General features: G+C 40.8%; 1 protein-coding gene across 1 annotated transcript in view; it reads left to right on the forward strand.

The window, feature by feature from the left end:
- Positions 1-14,674, forward strand: part of LOC138351721 (golgin subfamily A member 6-like protein 25) — an 83,580-nt gene extending 68,906 nt beyond the window's left edge. Inside the window, exon 4 of the mRNA XM_069303745.1 lies at positions 14,590-14,674. Coding sequence (XP_069159846.1) covers positions 14,590-14,674 — 85 coding nt within the window. The remainder of the gene's footprint in view (positions 1-14,589) is intronic.
- The last annotated feature ends 2,817 nt before the right edge of the window (positions 14,675-17,491 follow it).

The following is a 17,491-nucleotide window of genomic DNA, read 5'->3' on the forward strand; positions in this document are numbered from 1 at the left end:
GCGCTCCTCATACCCCATCCCTCGTAGCTCTGGGACGAGTCTCGTTGCAAACCTCTGAACCTTTTCCAGTTTCATTATATGCTTCTTCAGATGGGGACTCCATGATGAGACGGCATACTCTAAGACTGGCCTTACGTAGGCAGTGTAAAGCGCCCTAAATGCCTCCTTACTTAGGTTTCTGAATGATGTTCTAACTTTTGCCAGTGTAGAGTACGCTGCTGTCGTTATCCTATTTATATGTGCCTTAGAAGATAGATAAGGTGTTACGACCACCCCCAGGTCTCTTTCACGCGTCGTTACAGGTAGGCTGTTCCCCTTCATTGTATACTGTCCCTTTGGTCTCCTATCTCCTAGTCCCAATTCCATAACTTTACATTTGCTCGTGTTGATTTCCAGTAGCCATTTCTCTGACCATCTCTGCAACCTGTTCAGGTCCTCTTGGAGGATCCTGCAATCCTCATCTGTCACAACTCTTCTCATCAACTTTGTGTCATCCGCAAACAACGACATGTAGGACTCTACGCCTGTAAACATGTCGTTAACATATACAAGAAATAGAATTGGTCCCAGCACCGATTCTTGTGGTACTCCACTTGTTACTGTTCGCCAGTCCGACTTCTCGCCCCTTACCGTAACTCTTTGGCTCCTTCCTGTTAGGTAGTTCCTTATCCATGCTAGGACCTTTCCCCCCACCCCCGCCTGCCTCTCGAGCTTGAACAGCAGTCTCATGTGCGGTACTGTATCAAAGGCTTTTTGGCAGTCCAGAAATATGCAGTCTGCCCAACCATTTCTGTCCTGTCTTATCCTCGTTATTTTATCATAGAATTCCAGAAGGTTTGTTAGGCACGATTTCCCTGTCCAGAACCCATGTTGATGTTTGTTCACAAACCTAATGTTCTCCAGGTGTGCAACCAGTCGTAGCCTATTTATTCTTTCCAGTATTTTAGAGGGGATGCTTGTCAGTGATACAGGTCTATAGTTAAGTGCCTCCTCCCTATCACCTTTCTTGAAGATCGGCACGACATTTGCCTTCTTCCAGCAACTGGGCAATTCTCCTGACATATGTGACTCATTAAAGATCATTGCCAGAGGCACGCTGAGGGCCTGTGCTGCTTCTTTTAGTATCCACGGTGATACTTTGTCTGGTCCAACTGCTTTAGTTGCATCTAGAGTTGTCAACTGTTTCATTACCTCCTCTGCTGTCACCTCTATATCTGATAGTCTTTCATCTAGGGTAACCCCTTCCAACAATGGGAGCTGCTCAGGCTCGGTAGTGAACACTCCATGGAAACTGGCATTCAGTGCCTCGCAGATTTCCTTGTCACTTTCAGTATATGCCCCCTCTGTCTTCCTTAGTTTTGTCACTTGGTCGTTCACCGACATTTTTCTTTTGTGTGTGTGTGTGTGTGTGTGTGTGTGTGTGTGTGTGTGTGTGAGTGTGTGTGTGTGTGTGTGTGTGTGTGTGTGTGTGTGTGTGTGTATGTGTGTGTGTGTGTGTGTGTGTGTGTGTGTGTGTGTGTGTGTGTGTGTGTGTGTGTGTGTGTGTGTGTGTGTGTGTGTGTGTGTGTGTGTGTGTGTGTGTGTGTGTGTGTGTGTGTGTGTGTGTGTGTGTGTGTGTGTGTGTGTGTGTGTGTGTGTGTGTGTGTGTGTGTGTGTGTGTGTGTGTGTGTGTGTGTGTGTGTACTCACCTATTTGTGTCTGCAGGTTCGAGCATTCACTCTTGGATCCCACCTTTCGAGCCATCGGTTGTTTACAACAATGACTCCGATCATATTTCCTTATTTATCATATTTATCTAGTTCTAAAATTATAAATCGAGTTTGCTTCCACAACCTGTTCCTTAAGTGCATTCCATATTTCCACGACTCTCACGCCAAAAAAAAACTTCCTAACATCTCTGTGACACGTCTGAGTTTCCAGCTTCCACCATGTCCCCTCATTCTGTTACTATTCCGTGTGAACATTTCGTCCATTTCCACCCTGTAATTCCCATCAGTATTTTATATATTCCTATCATATCCCCCTCTCCCTTCTTTTTTCTAGTGTCGTAAGGCCCAGTTCCTTCAGGCGCTCTTCATACCCCATCCCTCGTAACGCTGGGACGAGTCTGTGTTTTTCCAGGTGGGGACTCCATGATGGGGTGGCATACTCTAAGACTGGTCTCACATAGGCATTGTAAAGTGCCCTAAATGCTTCCTTATTTAAATCTATGAATGATGCTCTGTCTTTTGCCAAAGTAGAGTATGCTGCTGTCAATATCCTATTTATATATGCCTCAGGAGTTAGATTAGGTGTTACATCCATGCTCAGGTCTTTCTCGAATTGACACAGGTAGGCAGTTTCCCTTCATTGTGTTCTGCCCCTGTAGTCTCCTATCACTTAATTCCATTTCCATAACTTTACATTTGCTCGTGTTGAACTCCAGTTGCCAATTCTCTGACCATCTCTGCAACCTGTTCAAGTACTCTTGGAGGATCCTACAATCTTCATCTGGCACAGCTCTTCTCGTCAACTTAGCGTCATCCGCGAACATCGACATGATAACTCTATTCCTGTAAACATGTCGTTAACAGATATTAGAAATAAAATTGGTCCCAGCACCGATCCTTGAGGTACTCTAATCGTTACTGTTCGCCAGTCCGATTTCTTGCCCCTTACCGTAACTCTGGCTCCTTCCTGTTAGGTTGTTCCTTATCCACGCTAAAGCCTTTTCTCCCACCCCCGCCTGCCTCTCGAGTTTGAATAACAGTATCGTGTGCAGTACTGTATCAAAGGCTTTTTGGCAGTCCAGAAATATGCAGTCTGCAAAGACAACGTGGATATAATTACCACAATTTTGTATTTAGAAGCAGTAGATACAGGGAAAGGACTCAACATCATCTTAAGCCGGATACCATTCCATGTTGGAATCCCATTAAATAAGAAAGCCGGTGAAACTGATAAATTGGACAATCGTCATTCAATGATCCACAAACGAATTTAATCCATCCTTGAGTACATAAACAACAGCATCACCAGAAAACTCGCACACATCAACAAAGCCCATCTACAACAGAGAGTAGAAGAAGGTTCGCCCTCTGCAATATGGTATCTTCAGGTCTCCAAGTTAGACAGGTTAAATATTCCAAAATGAATCCATAGGGAAATAGCAGTTCGGTTATATAGACTACGTCTAGGTTACAGATCTTGTGTCTTGAGCTGGGTGTGGAAAATTTACCAGCACAATTATAGCATGAAATGTCTGTGTTTCCTTACCGTGAGGCATATTAGTTTCCAGTTATTGGGATCACTCATTTCACAATTCGGCTTGGCATTTTACCTTTTCGGGCTTCACGATTAACACTTTACGGGTACGCCAGGCCGCGTCCGATCCCACGATCGTCGTCGCCCCAATAATCGACAACAGCAACACGGTGTTGAAGCACCTTTATTTGTAGCCGTTTAGCATCCGTGGACCTGATTGGTGGTGTAAACAGCACATACAATGTGTATTAACTGCAAGACACTCTATTTAAGTGATAAGTGGCTCTTGCTTCAGTGAAAGAAGTGTGTGATCACATCGTCGCCACAGCATGCGACGCCTCACTCCCTCACACAGAATAAACAAGATGCCACCACCTCATGGGGGACACTCCATGGTTGTACAAGCTTAGTTTTAATCGTTTGTCTTTTGTGAACCTCCTAGTTGGCGGTTTAAAACTACACATAAATGTGTATAAACATCAAGGTACTCTGTGAATGTGAAATAAGGATGTCTTGCCAAGAAACAGTGATAGAAGTGTGTGACCACACCGTCACAAAAGTTTTGACACACACACTGTTTATAAGAAATTCTGCCACGAATTCAAGGATTAGGACGTTGGGGTTAGACTACACGTAAATGGGTAGAAACATTAAGGCACTCTGTTTAATGTGAAATAAATGCGTGTTTTACCATAAACTGTGAATGGATTGTGATCAACACCGGACTTCCAGATACCAAAAGCCGGCACAATACCCACCACAATACCAGAAGCCACAATACCCACCACAATACCAGAAGCCGGCATAGACTAGACTACACCATTCCAAAATCACTAGTGAACAACACTACAAGCTCTGGCCCAACAAGAAGGCTAAATCTTAATACTAACAAACTGAGATCCGTTCCTGCATCTTAATAAAATAAGGGAGGTTGGTGGTAGTAACTAGAGATTGGATCCGGTGTCTTTTGTGCCACTAACCTCATTAAATTGCAGCTTTGTTAACAGTCTCAACTCTCACACCCCCCTCAGCCAGGCATGGAAGGATATTAAAAGAATTAAAGGCGATAAGTTCGGCCAAGTAGCACACCCTCACCCTCTACACAGAGCAAACGAGTTAGTCGATGCTTGGGCAACCACCTCTAGCTTCAATAATCTTCCCCCAGACATACAGTTCAGATTAAATGCTGGTTACGGAGATCGAGAAAGGCTCGTTGACTTCATGCTCCACAAGGAAGATGAATGCAACGTGCCATTTACTGAATATGAATTACTTGCGGCCCTAAACAAGGCAAAGCCACATCCCCCGGTGAAGATGGTATCACTTATGACATATTGCGTCTGCTCCCTTTAGTACCAGGGAATCCGCTGCTTGAGCTGTATAATATGAGCTATGTTACTGGGGAGCTTCCTAACTCTTGAACCAACAGTATAATCATTCCAATTCCCAAGCCAAATCAAGAGAATGCTTTCCGCCCAATTTCCCTTACTAGCTGCATTTGCAAAACATTCGAGAGAATGGTCCTAAACCGTCTCCACCATAGAATAAGAACCATGCTAATCCCCCAGATATATGGCTTCATGCATGGAAGGAGTGTGCATCATTGCATCACCACCTTTCTTACCCTGCACACTGAAAAGTCATATACCACCTTCCTAGATCTTAAGTCTGCCTTTGATGTTGCAAATAGACATGTTATCTTGAGTGAGCTTGCAAGAATGAATATTGGTGGTCGGCTTCTTTGTTGGATGAGGGGTTACTTATCCAACAGGAAGTCATCTGTATTTTTCCAGCGGCATAGGAGTGTAACAAGAGACTTTGAACTAGGTACCCTGCAGGGTGGTGTCCTAAGTCCTTATTTAATATCTTAATAAACACGCTGTTAAACTCTATACCGAGCAAACCCAACGTCCACATCATTAGCTATGCTGATGATATAATGATACACACCAATGGGTATGCTAACATGCAGAACACTCTTAACTCTGTATTAGACTCATGTCAGTACCTAGGTTTAATTATCTCAGCAGAGAAAACAAAGATACTAAATCGGCGCCCACCCAGGCAGGGAGGAGCTGTTCGCAAGATGCAACTGTCTGATGGCTCCCAGCTTGACTATGTAAACAGATTCAAATACCTTGGCCTTGAGGTGCCACTGTATGGTCCTGTTGTATTCAGACTCTGTCGTCAGTATAAAGAGAGGCTCCGAGCTCTCAAGGCTGTTGCAGGTTATCACTCAGACTATGGTGCCAATGTCAGCATTGTCAAAATGATGTACATTGCATACATCAGATCTTTAGTGGATTATGCTGCACCTCTGCTTGTTTTGATGCCTGAAAGAAAGCTAGGAGGGCTTGAAAAATTGCAGAACGAAGCCTTGAGGATAATCCTTGGGTGCCCTCGTACCACAAAGATACTTAATATGAGAAAGGAACTTACTATTCTGAGCGTTGTTGATCGTGTTACTGAAATTAACTATCAAATTGGTATAAAAATGCTTAGGCTAACTCATCCTAATCCTTGCACAGAAGTCTTCCAGAATTTCTTTATTGAAGATCAGCATTGTTCCAAATGGATAACAAAAACTGGAACTCAACTCAGAATGTATGGGGTTCATGATTTGTACCAAGAGAAACAACAACGGCACTTTCCTGCACCGTGGGAGGTTACACCCTTTCCAGTTTTAATCCCTCCCTTTCCACCCAAGAAGCAAATTAGAGATCAGCCCAAGCTTCGTCTTGAGGCAAAGCTCAACGCCTTAAGCCATATTGATGCTCTGTCCACAGAGCATTCTCTCTCTCAAATTATATACACTGATGGTTCCCTACACCGCACCACGGGTGCAGCTGGAAGTGCAGTTGTCCTGACAATGGACGATGGCCTATACTTTGAGTGGGGAGTCCGTATAAACAACTGGGCCTCTACCCTTCAGACTGAACTATTTGCCTTGATCCTTGCACTGAAATGTGTACAAGTCTCCAAACTTGATACATTAATTGTAAGTGACTCCTTATCATCCTTAAATGCTCTCAACTCTTTAAGACATAACTGTAACATGCTCGTGTCCGAAGCTAGACACAAATACAACAAAATTATTAAGGATGGTAACAGAGTCCATTTCATGTGGTCTCCATCTCATGTTGGCCTCCGAATGCATGATAGAGCTGATAAGTTAGCCAAAGAATCTGCCTTTAAAGGAGCCGTTGAGTGTAACCTTGGATTGTCAATGAGCAATCTGAGAGCAGCAGTACACCGAGAACTTCAACAAGATCTTGTAGATCTGAGGCAAAGTGAAATTGACACCAGAAATTCCATCTATCATCATACTATCATGCAAGAGGAGCCACACATCTATGGATCATCCAATAAAATCAGCAGACTTCTAGATGTTACTACTGCTCGGCTTAGACTCGGTTACAAGTATTTCTGGGAATTCTCATTATCTGTTGATGTAGACCTGACCAAATGTAAACTGTGTCAACAAAATTATTCGCACACCCTCCGTCACTATGTGATGGAGTGCGAAAAGATACGTGAATTTAGAGACAATTCTATAACCAATGTTCCAGCGATGTGTCAATATTTCATTCAAAATGATCTGCTACCAGAAATTTTAGCCAAATATCCCCAGTTTGCTAACTGTAGGTAGTAACTAAGTGATTGTAACCTATCCACCGCTGCCCACTGGATGGGGGGCGGTGTGCAGGACAAACATATAAATTTTGACACTAGCTCTCCACATATGTCAGTTGCTTAATTTAGAACCTGTACTTGAGGTCGATCTCGAACCCATTGTTGATGTGACGACTTATATTAAATTTTGTAACTAGCTCATCAAGATTGTAACTTGCTTAGCTAAATGAATTGTGGGGTTCAGTCCCTGAGCCCATTATGTGCCTCTGTAACCCTTTCCACTACCGCCCACAAGATGGGTATGGGGTGCATAATAAATGAACTAAACTAACTAATTGCAGCTGCGGTTATAACCATGAGCTTATGAGCTCACCTCAGTAAGAAAATTACTTGCACTAAAATAAAATCATATTAACTAAGTTAATCAATGTTTGACAGATATTTGATATAGTGCAATTGCTTAAAGACAAATTAAAGTATACATTTACAATAGATAAATTCATAGCATTAAAGAATCTTCTCATTGTTTTAATAATTCAAATTTGACAAGTTACCAGAACAAAAGATAGGCTAAACAAAATTTTTAACTATATCAGTGCTAGCTTCATTATATATATTACTTTTTACCGAGTGATAAGTGGAGATTTTTTCATTTCCACGAGTTAATAAAAGGCCGCACCATTCCTGTTGGATCACTCTGAAAACTGAGCCACTTAAGGAACACAGAAAATAGGTACAGTCCACTACTCCACAAAGAAAACAACAGTTTCCTAGTGGCTAGGTTAGTTCCTTATTTTAGGGCGTCAGAAAGTTAAAAAAAAAATCCCACACTGGGGATACTGTTTTTCAAAGTCCACTGTTGTTGTTGTTTTTTTTTTCCTACCACAGACGTGGCCACACATTTACAATGCTAACCAGCATATATACATTTTTTCTGTCCTCCATGGACAGTGTTAGAGATGTGTTAAACATATAGTTCAAGGGTTTATTGAACAATCAACCACAGAAGGTGATTCGGTGCTTTTAAAATGCTAAGCTAACCCACATACGTAAATCCACAGATTTACGTATGCCCTACATAAAGTGTTTGATGTGTCATTAATGTGCATTTTCGAAGGTGAAATGTAATACTGTTCAGCTTCCATATATATACTTTATACACATACACACACACACACGTATACGTACATATACATATATACACACACACACATGCATTCACATACATTTGTCTCTTTTACTCTGACAGGGTGAGATAGCTGATAGAGAGACTAGTGTGCAATTAAGCACTTAATCACTGAAAGCGATGAAGGTGCTTTTACAAGCTCAGGTTATATAGTTACATCACATACATACATTGTATAACTGATACATTACATGGTTAATCTTGGGTACAAGTTCAATATATCATCAAGTGTTTCAGTACTCATATAGTAATTACACAGTAAATCCACTGCTGTGGTATTCGAGGTCTTGCCCTCAGTATACTGCACCTTGAATACTGGTAGTGGCGATATACAGATTGATTTGATTGATAAAGATTAAGCCACTCTGAGCAGAGCCTTTTCATCAGAAATGTTGGTGATGTATGCTCGTGCTGCATGAGCAGCGGCTTCACTGTCTTGGGGGATCCCAAATACTAGCTGAATTGATTTCAGCAATTCAGCCACTTGCTGGCTGACTACCCTCGTGGCAGCCTTGGCAACCAGGCGTCGGCGAGTGTTGCCAACAGCGATCGGCCTCAGTATCCCCACCCTTCTTGTTGAGAGAACAGAGGCACCAAAAAAGAGTGGCCTGACGACCTCACATATATCAACAGCCAGGCACATGTTGACGAACCTTGTGAGTTCCATAATATCTTGTGCAGCATCACCAACTGCAGGATTTAATATTTATTTGATGTGGGATTTTAATCCTGTAAAGCCGCCTGCTGACCCAGGTGGAAAAGAAAGAGCTGCTCTGTAGACCTCAGATTCACCAACAGTTAATGCGTCTGAAATGATGTCGGCTGGTAGCAGTACGATGTTGTCGACTCGTTGGGCTCTGGGTGGGTGCTTACTTTGCAGGGCTCATGCTGTGGCAGAGTTTCTAGCAGCAATTTTCTCGTCACTGGTGAGCACTCGAACAACACTTGCGGTATTTCCCTCTTCTATTTTCTTGATGATTTGTGCTCTGATTTTGTGCGTTTCCGATGTGTTGTTGTTGTTACTATTTCTATGATAGGTGTGTTTTGCTCGAGGAGGCAGGCTAACTGGGTGAGAACCCCCTTGGGTATTCAATTATCGCCCTAATGACCGAGGATGCAAGTGATTTTGGGTTGAGTGGATTAAGGCTCCGTGACACCAGGTGCAATGTGGTCTGGGTTCGAGTCACTTCTGGGTTGTGGAGTTTTCATTTGCATATATGCTTGGGGACCATTCAAGCTTATATATATATATATATATATATATATATATATATATATATATATATATATATATATATATATATAACTGAAAACTCACACCCCCAGAGGTGACTCGAACCCCCTACTGCCAGGAGCAACGCAACTGGTATCTATAGGACGCCTTAATCCACTTGACCATCACGACCGGACAAAAGGAAGTGATAGCCGAAGCTATTGCCCACTTCCCTGCCGGCACTCGAATGGTAATCTTGAGCATAGTATTTTTTGATCACGTGTTTATTTTCGTGATATACACACACACACACACACATATATATATATATATATATATATATATATATATATATGTGTGATGATATATATATATATATATATATATATATATATATATATATATATATATATGGTATATATATATATATATATATATATATATATATATATATATATATATATATATATATATATATATATACAACTTTAGAACACTTTCCCACCAGGAGACTCGAACCCTAGCCAGCACAGAAGCCTTCCAGCAACTGGCATAACAGGTACGCCTTAACCCACTCCACCACCTGCTCAGACCTTTAAAAGAGATGGTAATTTCGGAGTATTTATACACTCCAAAGATATACCACCTCCCAAGAGCACTAGAGCAAGTGAGGGGTCATTTTTACGTTTTTTCATCCAGTCCCTGTTAATATGGGAGAACACTGAGTCTATGCTTAAGGCACAACTCTCCTAAACACGAGAGTGAAGGTCATATTAAATATGACCGAAAAAGTAAGATTAATAATTCTAACACGAATTTTCTCGATCTTTCGTACGTTTCTTTTCACTGTTGGTGGTAATTCAAAAACAATTCTCCAAAATTCATTTTTATTTCTAGTCTGACGCGACACTTGAGCGCGTTTCGTAAAACTTATTACATTTTCAAAGACATTAGTTTACACATACACAACTGAATAGAACTAACACATCTTCGATTTGTTTATATCTACATTTGAATGAGGTGGATGGGGTGAGGTGGTATTAATAGGGTATTAAATTCATAAACACAAGACAGAACACGAAACAATGGGTATTGAATGGAAGTGATTGTAGAAAGCCTATTGGTCCATATTTCTTGATGCTTCTATATTGGAGCGGAGTCTTGAGGTGGGTAGAATATAGTTGTGCATTAATTGGCTGTTGATTGATGGTGTTGACTTCTTAATGTGTAGTGCCTCGCAGACGTCAAGCCGCCTGCTATCGCTGTATCTATCGATGATTTCTGTGTTGTTTACTAGGATTTCTCTGGCAATGGTTTGGTTGTGGGAAGAGATTATATGTTCCTTAAAGGAGCCCTGTTGCTTATGCATCGTTAAACACCTAGAAAGAGATGTTGTTGTCTTGCCTATATACTGTTTTTTTTTTGGAGCTTACAGTCCCCAAGAGGGCGTTTGAAGGCATAGACGACGTTGGTCTCTTTTAAAGCGTTCTGCTTTGTGTCTGGAGAGTTTCTCATGAGTAGGCTGGCTGTTTTTCTGGTTTTATAGTAAATCGTCAGATATATCCTCTGATTTTTGTCTGTAGGGATAACGTTTCTATTAACAATATCTTTCAGGACCCTTTCCTCCGTTTTATGAGCTGTGGAAAAGAAGTTCCTGTAAAATAGTCTAATAGGGGGTATAGGTGTTGCGTTAGTTGTCTCTTCAGAGGTTGCATGGCGTTTCACTTTCCTTCTTATGATGTCTTCGACGAAACCATTGGAGAAGCCGTTGTTGACTAGGACCTGCCTTACCCTACAGAGTTCTTCGTCGACTTGCTTCCATTCTGAGCTGTGGCTGAGAGCACGGTCGACATAAGCGTTAACAACACTCCTCTTGTACCTGTCTGGGCAGTCGCTGTTGGCATTTAGGCACATTCCTATGTTCGTTTCCTTTGTGTAGACTGCAGTGTGGAAACCTCCGCTCTTTTCCATGACTGTTACATCTAGAAAGGGCAGCTTCCCATCCTTTTCCATCTCGTAAGTGAAACGCAGCACGGAACTCTGCTCAAATGCCTCCTTCAGCTCCTGCAGATGTCTGGCATCAGGTACCTGTGTAAAAATGTCGTCAACATACCTGGAGTATATGGCCGGTTTCAAGTTCATGTCGACTAAGACTTTTTTGCTCGATGGTACCCATGTAGAAGTTTGCAAACAGGACACCTAGGGGAGAACCCATGGCGACCCCATCTACTTGCTTATACATGTGCCCATCCGGGCTCAAGAAGGGTGCCTCTTTAGTACAAGCTTGGAGTAGTTTCCTTAGAATATTTTCTGGTATGTAAAGAGGAGTACAGGCCGGATCACGATACACTCTGTCGGCTATCATCCCGATTGTCTCGTCCACAGGTACGTTGGGATATATATATATATATATATATATATATATATATATATATATATATATATATATATATATATATAGATATATATATATATATATATATATATATATAATGTATATATATATATATATATATATATATATATATATATATATATATGCATTATATATATATACATATATATATATATATATATATATATATATATATATATATATATATATATATATATATATGCATTATATATATATACATATATATATATATATATATATATATGCATTATATATATATATACATTATATATATATATATATATATATATATATATATATATATATATATATATATATGTATATATATATATATAATGCATATATATATATATATATATATATATATATATATATATATATATGTATATATATATAATGCATATATATATATATATATATATATATATATATATATATATATATATATATATATATATATATATATATATATATATATGTATATATATATAATGCATATATATATATATATATATATATATATATATATATATATATATATATATATATATATATATATATATATATATATATATATATATATATATATATATATATATATATATACATGAATGGAAATGTTCGTTTGTTTCAAAATCGATAATCTCCGAAAGTTCTTCACCGATTGCTTTGAAATTTTCACAGAATGTTCCATTTGCATCCGGCCAAGTTTTATATACATACTATATAGATGTCACGTCTGTGACAGAGAAAAACATGTTATTTTTTAAACTGTTTTTTCATGTATTTTTCATGTGTGGGAAATCTTCGAAACCTCTTTACCGATTGCTTTGTAATTTTGACACGACGTTGCATTCGAATAGGCGCCTGTTTTTCTATACCTACTTCATACATGCCTCACCTGTGACAGGAAAATACATTTTTTTTTTTTAAATAGCACCCTCTGTTGGACGTTCTATTCGAATACATGAATGATTTTATATACATTCTATCTAGATGTCACACCTGTAACAGGTAAAACATGCTTTAAAAAAACAGCACCATCTGATGCATTTAATAGCAACACTTGTTATGCAAACTATGTTACGATTCCATTTCAATGTTTCTGATTGCTTTGACAAATTGAATTTTCATAGATTTCTATTTATTTTCATTTTGATAAAATTATTTTGTTTGACATTTTGTTGGAATTGAGTTGCGTTGCTTACCATACCGTTCATTTCGTAAGTATAAGTAGAGATGCCACACCTGTGACAGGTAAAAACATTCTTATTTTAAGACACAGCGCCATCTGTTGCACGTAAGAGCAACACCCCCTATACTAAATATTTTACAATTCCATTTCAATGTTTCTGATTCCATTGACAAATTGAATTTTCATAGATTTCAATTTATTTTCATTTTGATTAAATTATTTTGTGTGACATTGTGTTGGAATTGGGCTGTGTTGTTTACCATACCGTTCATTTTGTGAGTATACGAATAGATGCCACACCTGTGACAGGTAAAAACATGTTTTTTTTTTAAACAGCGCCATCTGTTGCACGTAGGAGCAACACACTGCTATAATAAATATGTTATGATTCTATTTCACTGTTCCAGATTTCATTGATAAATGGAATTTGCATAGATTTCGATTCATTTTCATTTTGATTTAATTATAGTGAGTGACATTGAATTGGAATTGAGCTGTGTTGTTTACCGTACTGTTCATTTCCTGAGAATAGTTTGTTTTGAATTTTTTCATTGTTTTTCTTTTCGTTTTTTAACTGTTTTTGCTATATTTTAGTGATGGAAACATCAGATCATTTGAGAATGCCTCGGACGAGGGAGTGGGGAATGGTAGGGAAGATGAGGGGATGGGAGTGGGGAATGGTAGGGGAGGACGATTGGATGGGAGTGGGGAATGGTAGGGGAGGACAAGAGGACGGGAGAGTGGGAGATGGTGGAGGAGGACGAGGGGACGGTGGAGTGGGGAATGGATAGGAGGACGATGGGACGCTGGTGTGGGGGATGGTAGGGAGGTCAAAGGGATGGGGAGGGAGGGGGTTATTAGTGGGGAGGACAAGGGGACGTGGTGGGTGGAATGGTGGGAGAGGACTGGGAGACAGGGGTAGGTTGGTGTGACTCAGCCACGCACATGCGCTGCTGAGCCACAGCAGCGCATGGCTGGGTACAGCTAGTGTGTGTATATATATATATATATATATATATATATATATATATATATATATTATATATATATATATATATATATATATATATATATATATATATATATATATATATATATATATATATGCGAACAAGCCTGAATGGTCCCCAGGACAATATGCAACTGAAAACTCACACCCCAGAAGTGACTCGAACCCATACTCCCAGGAGCAACGCAACTGGTATGTACAAGACGCCTTAATCCACTTGACCATCACGACCGGACATAATGAGGTGATAGCCGAGGCTATTTGAACCACCCCACCGCCGGCACTCGGATAGACTCGTTCAGCTATGCCCAAGATTACTATCCGAGTGCCGGCGGTGGGGTGGTTCAAATAGCCTCGGCTATCACCTCATTATGTCCGGTCGTGATGGTCAAGTGGATTAAGGCGTCTTGTACATACCAGTTGCGTTGCTCCAGGGAGTATGGTTCGAGTCACTTCTGGGGTGTGAGTTTTCAGTTATATATATATACATATATATATATATATATATATATATATATATATATATATATATATATATATATATATATATATATATATATATATATATATATATATATATATATATATACATTTTTGTTCTAATTTGAATATGAAATAACTGGAGCAATTTTTTTCTACAGTTGAAACAATGAACATCAATTGAAGGAAACCTTACAATGTCTAATATTGGCAGGGAGACAACGCCCAAGGACTGTGCTGACCTGTACCGCCAGGGAGAGAGGCTGGATGGCGTCTACTTCATCAAACCTGACAGGTAATAGTATATCATCCAAACAATACCAGGTTAGCCATCCTGGTCGTGCCAAGTTAATTATCCAGGTTGTGCCAGGTTAACTATCCAGGTCGGGCCAGGTCAACCATCCAAGTTTAGTGAGATCAACCATGCAGGTCGACAATCCAGGTCATGTTAGGTTGACAGTACTGGCCGTGTCAGGTTGACAGTACAGGTTGTGCCAGGTCGACAGTAAAGGTCGACAGTTCAGGTCATGCCATGTATACAATGCAGGTCATGCCAAGTCATCCATCCAGGTCATCCATCAAGGTCGTGCTAGGCCAACAATCAGTATCATGCCAGGTCAGTCATCAAGTTTGCGCCAGTTCAATCATTAAGGTCGTACCTGGTCATCCGTCAAGGTCGTGCTAGGCCAACAATCAATATCATCCCAGCAAACATAAAACGTTGTTTGACGTTTTATTTGGTCTCAGAAAGGTGACTCTGTAACTATTTATATTAAGACGTCTTTTTAACATCAAATATGTGTGTGTGTTTTTTTGTGAATGTATTCACCTAGTTGTATTTGTGGGGGATGTGCTCTGCTCTTTCGGCCTGCCTCTCAACTCTCAATCAATCAACTGTTAATAACTACCAACTATTTTTTTCCCGCACTCACACACATACCCCAGGAAGCAGCCTGTAACAGCTATCTAACTCCCAGGTACCTAGTACTGCTGGATAACAGGCGCCCTCAGGGTGAAAGACAATTATCATTTTATTTCTGCCATCACCAGGGATCGAACCCGGACCCTTGGATTACGAGTACAGAGCGCTGTCCACTCAGCTATTAGGCCCCTCTCCTGATGTGTGTGCGTGTACTTACATAATTGTACTTACCTAATTTTGCTTGTGGGGGTTGAGCTCTGGCTCTTTGTCCCGCCTCTCAACCGTCAATCAACAGGTGTACAGGTTCCTGAGCCTATTTGGGCTCTATCATATCTACACTTGAAGCTGTGTATGGAGTCAGCCTCCACCACATCCCTCCTAATGCATTCCATTTTGTCTACTACTCTGACACTGAAAAATTCTTTCTAAGTCTCTATGGCTCTTTGAGCACTCAATTTCCACCTGTGTCCCCTAGTGCGTGTGCCCCTTGTGTTAAAAAGTCTGTCTTTATCTACCCTATCAATTCCTCTGAGAATCTTGTATGTGGTGATCAGGTCCCCTCTAACTCTTCTGTCTCCCAGTGACATGATGTTAATTCCCGTAGTCTCTCCTCGTAGCTCATACCCCTCAGTTCTGGTTCTAGTCTGGTGGCAAACCATTGAACCTTTTCCAGTTTAGTCTTATGCTTGACTAGATATGGACTCCATGCTGGAGCCGCATACTCCAGGATTGGTCTGACATATGTGGTATTACAATGTTTTGAGAGATTCTTTACACAAGTTTCTAAAGGCCGTTCTCATGTTAGCCAACCTGGCATATGCCGCTCATGTTATCCTCCTGATATGAGCTTCAGGGGACATGTCTGGCGTGATATCAACCCCTAGGTCTTTCTCTCTCTCTGACTCTTGCAGGATTTCATCTCCCAAACTATACCTTGTATCTGGTCTCCTGCTCCCTACACCTATCTTCATTACATAACATTTGCGTGGGTTTAACTCTAACAAGCATTTGTTCGACTATTCCTGCAGCTTGTCCAGATCTTCCTGACGCCTCAAGCTGTCCTCCTCTGTCTTAATCCTTCTCATAAGTTTGGCGTCGTCAGCAAACATTGAGAGGAATGAGTCTATACCCTCTGGGAGATCATTTTGAGCCCTACAGAACCTGTAGGACTCCACTGGTGACTTCACGCCAATCTGAGGTCTCACCCTGACTGTAACTCTCTGCTTCCTATTGCTTAGATTCTCCCTTATCCACTGGAGCGCCCTGCCAGTTACTCCTGCCTGTTTTTCCAGCTTATGCATCAGCCTTATATGGGGTACTGTGTCAAAGGCTTTCCGACAGTCCAAATAAATGTAGTCCGCAGATGTATGGATCTGTTTGTGTACTCACCAAATTGTACTCACCTATTTGTGCTGGTGGGGTTTGAGCTCTGGCTATTTAGTCCGCCTCTCAACCAGGGGACGTGTATGTGTGTGTGTGTGTGTGTGTGTGTGTGTGTGTGTGTGTGTGTGTGTGTGTGTGTAGTCACCTTGTTGCATTCACCAAGTTGTCCTTTTGGGGGTTGAGCTCTGCTCCTTTGGCCCGCCTCTCAACTGTCACTAACTACTACTATTTTTTTAACACACATACACACACACACTCAGGAAGTAGCCATAACAGCTGTCTAACTCCCGGGCACCTATTTACTGCTAGGTAACATGGGTATAATTGTGAAAAAAACGAAATTACGTGCCCAGCGTGCTGTCCACTCAGCACCAATGCCCTTCGATGTGTGTGTGTGTGTGTGTGTACTCACCTAGTTGTGTTTGCGGGGGTTGAGCTCTGGCTCTTTGGTCCCGCCTCTCAACCGTCAATCAACAGGCGTACAGATTCCTGAGCCTATTGGGCTCTATCATATCTACACTTGAAACTGTGTATGGAGTCAGCCTCCACCACATCACCCCCTAATGCATTCCATTTGTCATGGGAGACCAAATTTGCCGAAATCATGGGCAATTTCGAACTCTTCCAAGGCCTTGTGCGTGTTCCCCTTGTGTTAAATAGACTGTCTTATCTACCCTATCAATTCCCTGCAGAATCTTGAATGTGGTGATCATGTCCCCCCTTACTCCTCTGTCTTCCAGCGAAGTGAGGTTTAATTCCCGTAGTCTCTCCTCATAGCTCATACCTCTCAGCTCGGGTACTAGTCTGGTGG

Source organism: Procambarus clarkii, chromosome 50, assembly GCF_040958095.1.
Source record: "Procambarus clarkii isolate CNS0578487 chromosome 50, FALCON_Pclarkii_2.0, whole genome shotgun sequence".
Taxonomy (NCBI): Eukaryota; Metazoa; Arthropoda; class Malacostraca; order Decapoda; family Cambaridae; genus Procambarus; species Procambarus clarkii.